This window comes from Palaemon carinicauda, chromosome 24 (assembly GCF_036898095.1).
Source record: "Palaemon carinicauda isolate YSFRI2023 chromosome 24, ASM3689809v2, whole genome shotgun sequence".
NCBI lineage: Eukaryota > Metazoa > Arthropoda > Malacostraca > Decapoda > Palaemonidae > Palaemon > Palaemon carinicauda.
In genome coordinates this window covers 1296240-1304933 of record NC_090748.1, presented here as the reverse complement: position 1 = coordinate 1304933, position 8694 = coordinate 1296240, and the positions used below count along the sequence as shown (strand labels likewise).

Below are 8694 nucleotides of genomic sequence, written 5' to 3'. Positions count from 1 at the left end.
CTTTCCTCACTGGGCTATTTTTCCCTGTTGGAGCCCTTGGGCTTATAGCATGGGCTTGTAGCTTGGCTAGTAATAATAATAATAATAATATGGTACATAGTTTGCTCTGGAATAGCCCTGATTGACGTGGAAACAGTCGTAGGAAACAAATCTGGAATCTACACAGCAAAGTAGTATAAAGCATAGAAAATGTCAAAGGGCTTTGTTGTGTGGTATGTTATATAAGATTTTCCATAATTTTCATCATCCTTTACATTCAGATCTTCCCGGACAGTTCTATCCTGTTCGTATTACTAGGCAGGCAGTTCTAATAGTCGGGTCTTCTCCATCATGAGGCTCAATACTACACATTATTCTAGAAGTGTTATTCCAGCTATGACCTTATTGTGGATTGATCTTCCTAATCGGGTAGTTGAATCGGTAGAACTTCAGAAGTTCAAACTTACAGCAAAGGTTTTTATGGTAAACAGGCAGACAAAAGCCTTTTAATAGTATATATATATATATATATATATATATATATATATATATATATATATATATATATATATACAGTATGTATATGAAATATGTGATTTGTTGTTAGTTTTTTAAATATCTTATTTAATTGTTCATTATTTCCTCATATTTATTTATTTATTTCCTTATTTACTTTCCTCACTGGGCTATTTTTCCCCGTTGGACGTATTGGGCTTATGGCATCTTGCTTTTCCAACTAGGGTTGTAGCTTAGCGAGTAATCCGCTGAGTATTTAGTAGCCATTGCCTGGTCCTCCTTGGTCCTAGCATGGATTTAGAGGGTGGTAGGGAGCTGATCCTATGTGCTGCTTGATAGGGCTATGTCACTGTCCCTTGCCTCTGCCATTCATGGGCGGCCTTTAAACCTCATTTAAATAACACTGAATTAATTGATAACTTTTGATTATTGTTGCAGAATCATCTTGTAATTTTATTGAGACTAATTTTGTTTTTGTTTTTGGAGTATTAAAATTTTCATATTTGCAAGAAAATGACGTGATTCTCTTTATTTCTATTATTATGTTGATTGATAGTAAATTGACATACTACGATCAGTTTAAGCTTTTGGATACGGATATTCGAATTGACTATAAGCTTTTGGAGCATTAATAGCCAGGAACAATTGTAGTTCATGTGATATATATGAGGCCTAGGTTATTCTTGCATAGTTTTAATGTCAGAATGATATACCCTGGTGAACATTTTGATATATTTTAAAATCCACACTGGTGCACATATAATCTAGAGTTTTAAGGTTAACAATTGTGTGATTTGTCGTTTAAGGGATTTATTTTCTCCCAGTAAAAACTACTTTCCATTTTTGTCAAGGTTACCGCTCTACTATCTTTTGGTGCTCGTTTTCTTTTGTTGATAAACTTCATTTCGTTTTCTTTGTTTATTACACAATCGTTTTTGTACTAAGACTGCCAGCAGTTTTGTGGTGAACTTTGTTCTCTCTTCCATGAAATGATTGCCAGGGAACAAGATATCATCCTGACTGCAATAATTCCTCATTGCTACCCCTCTTAGATTGTCTAATTAACTGAGTTTGGTTATAACTCACTGCACTAGCTCTAAATCGTAAGATTTTTTTCGGATTCTTGCTACCTATTTTTTTTTACCTAATCCAGTTTTTTGATTCCCTGAAAATTTATAAAATGTGAAATATAGTATATATATATATATATATATATATATATATATATATATATATATATGTGTGTGTGTGTGTGTGTGTGTGTGTTTTATATATATATATATATATATATATATATATAATATATATATATATATATATATATATATATATTATATATATATATATATATATATATATATATATATATATATATATTATATATATATATATATATATATATACCTATGTGTGTGTGTGTGTGTGTGTGTGTGTGGCTGTGTGTGTGTGTAGACTAGGATAGGATACATAGGAGAGGGTAGGAGAGATAGTAAAAAAAAAAAAAGATGAAATGTATTAGAATAATAAATTTCGTGGTAATGGAGATATTTTTTGTAAAGAAAAAGATTATAGATATGTATATGTATATATATATATATATATATATATATATATATATATATATATATATATATATATGTATGTATTTATACATACAATGCATATTATATATGTATATATATATATAAATATATAATATATATATACATATATTTATATATATGTATATATACATATATAATATACATTGTATGTACACACACACACACACATATATATATATATATATATATATATATATATATATATATATATATATATATATATGTATACATACAATGTATATTATATATGTATATATATAAATATATATATATATATATATATATATATATATATATATATATATATATATATATATTAGCCTGAAATAAAACAGTTCTCAATTATATATTTTACAATCCTCCAGTCCCCCCACCACCCGCTCTCTCTCTCTCTCTCTCTCTCTCTCTCTCTCTCTCTCTCTCTCTCTCTCTCTCTCTCTCTCTCTCTCTCTCTCTCTCTCTCTCTCCCAACGCTATGATTTCTTCTCCTCTATTTATTCCATTATCATATATCTTCATTCATCAGTTTTTACTTATCCACTCGACGTCTTTATATTTGTATCCTTCCCATTTAAAGGTTTAAAGGCCGCTCATGAATGGCAGAGGCAAGGGACAGCATGATAATCCCCTAGAGACTGACCATATATTGATCAGTGGCCAAGGCCCCTTTCCACCCAAGCTAGGACCAAGGAGAACCAGGTTATGGTTGCTGATGACTCAGCAGGTAAACCTATAGGCTCCCCCAAACACCCTATCCTAAGTTCACAAGGATGGTGAGGTTGCAGACATTAAAGGAACTAACTAGTTTGAACGGGACTCAAACCCCAGTCTGGCGATCACCAGTCAGGGACGTTTACAATAGGCCATCGCAATCCTACCGTATAGTACTTACTGGCGAATCATAATAGACAAAGAGTTTTTTTTTTTTTGGGGGGGGGGGGGAGATAACTGAGCCTACACCATTTCTGACTAGAATGAACAAATTCTGAAAACAAAATAACTCTCGAAACAACATTGATAACCATCAAAATTTTTTTTTCTCGTTAGATCCTAATGGAAATCATAGTGAATTCTCTCTGGTAGTAATGTTTCTTTGATTTCACGTCGTGAATTGGTGGGTAAAATATATATATTCCGCTGTGGTAGTTCATTTCTGATTTAGTCCATCAGTAATTTAGATTTTAAAGAGACAGACCGAAACAATGCGAGACTTTTAGTCAATGTTGGGGGTCGTTGAAAACCAGGTTTCATCCCTTGAGAAATCTCTCTCCCTCTCTCTCTCTCTCTCTCTCTCTCTCTCTCTCTCTCTCTCTCCCCTATATCAAACCATAAGTGTTAGAATTTCAAGCATCGAAATAACTTTCATATTTAACTAGGTTTCATCCCTTGAGAAATTCTCTCTCTCTCTCTCTCTCTCTCTCTCTCTCTCTCTCTCTCTCTCTCTCTCTCTCTCTCTCCTATTTCGAGCATCGAAATCACTACTTTCATATTAAACTAGGTTTCATCCTTATAGAAATTCTCTCTCTCTCTCTCTCTCTCTCTCTCTCTCTCTCTCTCTCTCTCTCTCTCTCTCTCTCTCTCTCTCTCTCTCTCTTCTATATCGAACCCTAAAAGTCAGTATTTTAAGCACTGGAATCACTACTCCATTTGAGTATGGAAAATTTCTTGGCCAAATTTCGAACTCAAACGATGATATTTGGAATAGCAAGTCACAGTTTACTCCGATATTCGCGGGTAAAATTTTCAAAGACGAAAGCGTAGAGTGAATCATATGATGAGCATCCTTATTGATGATGAAACTAAATATAATTACATAATTTTTAAGTTCTAATTTAATAATTGTTATTAGTTAAAACTTGCTAGTGCAATTTCCGGATAACTCAGGAAATCGGTTTGGATATTGTAATAACTTTTATAAAATGGTTGTTGTTGTTGTTGTTGTTGTTGTAGTAGTAGCTATAGCTATCAACGTAGTAAATGTATCATGGCACTATCCCTAGGATATTCAACATTTTCCACAAAGGATATCCTTTATTTAAACACTACATTGTAATTGTCTCCAATAATACAACATAGACATGCGTGGGGTGTCGGTATATACCTAAAGAAAAGAGAGAAAGTAAATGGTTTACCAGTTCATTTACTTGTGTATACTTTTACTTACATTTACCATTTTACATTTCAACAAGCTAAGTTATCACTTAGGAACCATGTAATAAAAATATGTCAAATCAAGGAGAGATAAACCCAGGCGAAGTTAATAAAGTTGAAATCGATTTAGAGTGATTTCTCATTTGGCTATTGTACTCCAGAGTTGTCATTGAGTCCAATAAGTGTAAAGATTAACAATCCTTACGTAAGGAATGTCGAAAACTTGCTATTGGAAGTAGATTTCTATCTTTAGATATTTTCTGTTAGACAAAAATACTGATGAAGTATATAGAGAGATGTGGAGTTATTAGGATAGGATAGGAATTACCTTGAAATAGGCTGATATATATTAAGTAAGAGAAAAGATATATATATATATATATATATATATATATATATACATGTATGTGTAAACGTATATATATGTATGTATACTATACATATGATTATAGTTATATATAATATATATATATATATATATATATATATATATATATATATGTATATACATACATGTATGTGTAAACGTATATATACATATGATTATAGTTATATATATATATATATATATATATATATATATATATATATATATATATATATATATATATATATATATTTACATATATATATACTGTATATTATATATAGATTATATATATATATATATATATATATATATATATATATATATATATATATATATATATATACACATTTATATATACATAAACAAAAACTGATGAAGTTCTTCTATAACATTCGACTTCCTTAACCTAACCTGTGTAATTTATTCAGCAGGTGGCCGAGCGGCTGGTGTGTCATCGCAAAACTCGCTCCTACTGAGGAAGACGACTTATTCCGACGGGGGCCGGTATCGATGCGTTGCCTCCGACGCCACTAACACCATCGAATCGGATGACGTGGACATCATTGTTACAGGTCAGGGCAATAGAAATTATTTATTATTATTATTGTTATTATTATTATTATTATTATTATTATTATTATATGTTGTACATGTATATATATATATATATATATATATATATATATTTATATATAAATATATATATTTATATATATATTATTATTATTACTATTATATACACTGTACAGCTAGTTAGCGTCAGGTTCCGATTTTCTTTTATGGCCTCTCGTGGCATGGTTGGTTTCGACCTGGCCTTTCATTAGAAGGGGCTAGCGTTCGATCCCAAGTATGAGGTAGAAATTTATTTCTATTTGAACACGATGTTGTGTTGATATTTATCCATATTGACTCATTAGGGGTAATTTGAATGAATTACTACCAATTGTGTCACGTGGTGGGCCGGGGAAATCGGGTAAAACTTGCTGGTAAGAGACTGATGTCTCGCCAGGTAAATCCTCGGACAGCTAGTTAGCGTCAGGTTCCAATTTCCTTTTATGGCCTCTCGTGGCATGGTTGGTTTCGACCTGAACTTTCATTAGAAGGGGCTAGCGTTCGATCCCATATATATATATATATATATATATATATATATATATATATATATTATGTTAAATATTATCATTATTTTTATTTTTATTATTATTATTATTATTATATATACTGTACATGTATATATATATATATATATATATATAAAATTGTTATTATTATTATTATTATTATTATTATTATTAGGCTAAGCTACAACCCGATTTGGAGAAGCAGGATATTATAAGCCTAAGGGCTTTACAGAGAAAATAGCCTAGTGAGGGAAGGAAATAGAGAGATGAGGATGAATCATATTAAATAGTTGAGAGCATTCTTGCAATGAATTCAGTATCAACACTAACCGTGCTGGAGGCTGGAGGTACGAGAGAGGACGGAGGATGAATAACTATGAAAATGAGTGCAAAATATAGGCCGTAATGTTCGTACCCTACACTGTTAAAAAAAATTCGTTATTTTAACCGGAAATGCTCCTTAAAGGTATACTGTTCTCAGCTGTATTTCAGTAAAATACAGGCGACCGTAATTCTTCCATACTTATTTATTATCTTTTACGTGTTGGTGACCGCAATATCACTCCATTATGTCAATATATCCGTTTTTAAAACGGTAAATGTTGAGCAGCTTTTAAGTCAGGATTTTTACCGTTTTCTTTATGGCACATTTTTAACAGTGTATAGAACACGGGATCTTAATTACACTTGGTACAGAACTGAAGACTTTTATCAGTCGACTAGGTTTTATGAATAGGCGGCGACTGCCGCTATCCTATTGCGGAAGGATACTCCACGAGTCCTTCATGTGATGTTGGACTGAATAATCAGTGTTCTCAAATTAGATGGTAATCGCGAGCATAATGTAAGTAAGGTGACTTCAGATTACACAGCTCAGGTCTGTCTCCTCCGCATATGATGAGTTATCATGAAATGGAATGTCAGTTGACATATCAGATTTAGAATCGGATTCCGGTTTAAGCTCATAAGGTGGGAGGAGCTACAAGGAGCAGCTGAAGCAGAGGCCAACTGAAGTAGAAACAGAAATCAAGCAGAAGCAGAAAGCAGGAGAAGAGGAAATCCAGCCTAAGCAGCAGAAACATAGTCCAGCAGAAGCAGAAACCAGGAGAAAAGGAAATCCAGCCTAAGCAGCAGAAACAAATCAGCAGAAGCAGAAACCAGTAGAAAAGGAAATCCAGCCTAATCAGCAGAAGCAGAAGCCATGAGAAAAGCAATCTGGCCTATGCAGCAGAAACCAGCAGTTGCAGAAACAGAAACCCATCAGAAGCAGAAACCAGGAGAAGAAAAAATCCAGCCTAAGCAACAGAAGCAGAAATAGAAACCAAGCAGAAGCAGAAATAGAAACCAAGCAGAAGCAGAAACAAAAGCTAAGCAGAAGCAGAAACCAGAAGAAAAGGAAATCCAGCCTAAGCAGTAGAAACAAAAATCAGCAGAAACAGAAACCAGCAGAAGCAGAAACCCAGCAGAAGCCGAAACCAGGAGAAAAAGGAATCCAGTCTAAGCAGCAGAAACCAGCAGAAGCAGAAACAAACCCAGCAGAAGCAGAAACCAGGTGATAAAGGAATCCAGCCTAAACAGCAGAAACCAGCAGAAGCCGAAATCAACAGAAACAGAAACCATGAGGACCCAGCGAGGACCTCCCCCCCCCCCCAGTCACTCTTTAGAATCAACACTGGATCGAAGAATAGAAGAGTATGAATATCATCATCATTTCCTCCTACGCCTATTGACGCAAAGGGCCTCGGTTAGATTTCGTCAGCAGTCTCTATCTTGAGCTTTTAATTCAATACTTTTCCATTCATCTCCTACTTAACGCTTCATACTCCCCAGCCATGTAGGCCTGGGTCTTCCAACTCTTCTAGTGCCTTGTGGAGCCCAGTTGAACGTTTGGTGAACTAGTCTCTCTTGGGGAGAGCGAAGAGCATGCCCAAACCATCTCCATCTCCTCCTTACAATAATCTCATCCACATATGGCACTCGAGTAATCTCTCTTATAGTTACATTTCTAATCCTGTCCTACCATTTAACTCCCAAATGAATATTATAGATATTTTCAATTAAATGTAATTTATGGCTGTATGGTGAAAGAAGAGAGAAGTGCCTCTGGAGAACACTTGGATTGTTTGCTGAAGCCAAAATTGCACCAAGTGAATGGATTGTCGAACTAAGTCTTCCCTACCGGATTGTATGAGCAACATTGGCCTATATATGGAAATAGTAAAAAGTTTATCTATTATACGGAAGCAAAGAAAGTAGATTGTTTTGGGATGGGTTGGCCTCGTAGAAAGATAGATAGATAGATGAGAAAAGAACATGATTCGTAAGCAGTGGGAAATTGTGGGAGAGGGTGAACAAGAGGTACTGGAAAGTATGGGTCATAGTATCCAGAATGGGTTAGAGCTCAAGCAAGAGGGAGGTGAAGGTACAGTATGTCCCAGTTTAAGTGTTTGGTTAATGCCTTACTTAACGAACCTTCTTTACAGGTGTTTGAACGGATTATGTGACATTTTACTACACAGAGGATTCGTTTATGGTTTAAGGACCCTACACTAGTCTTGTTTGTCTTGAACTTTTTCCAGTAAAGAAGCATGGAATACATACATACATATATATATATATATATATATATATATATATATATATATATATATATATATATATATACACACACACACAAATGATTGGGGATACCTTCCCATGGTGAAAGGGTTTGTGTACCGCCATGATTACCAAAGCCATACTAGGTTGGTTTGCTACGAGCGATAAGTCTAGAGTCTCCCACCATCATCAATCATTAAAGGCCCTTTTCCTGCAGTGGACTAGAAATAGATGCAATTGTTGTTGTTGTTGTTGTTTTATATATATATATATATATGTATGTATATATATATATATATATATATATATATATATATATATATATATATATATATATATATATATATATATATAG

At 33.5% G+C, this 8694-nt stretch overlaps 1 protein-coding gene across 1 annotated transcript in view; it reads left to right on the top strand.

Annotated features, from left to right (window-relative positions):
• Window positions 1–8694, top strand: part of LOC137617982 (cell adhesion molecule 3-like) — a 715661-nt gene that overhangs the window by 702212 nt on the left and 4755 nt on the right. The window contains exon 10 of the mRNA XM_068347907.1: window positions 5052–5192. Within this exon, the coding sequence (XP_068204008.1) occupies window positions 5052–5192 (141 nt within the window). The remainder of the gene's footprint in view (window positions 1–5051; window positions 5193–8694) is intronic.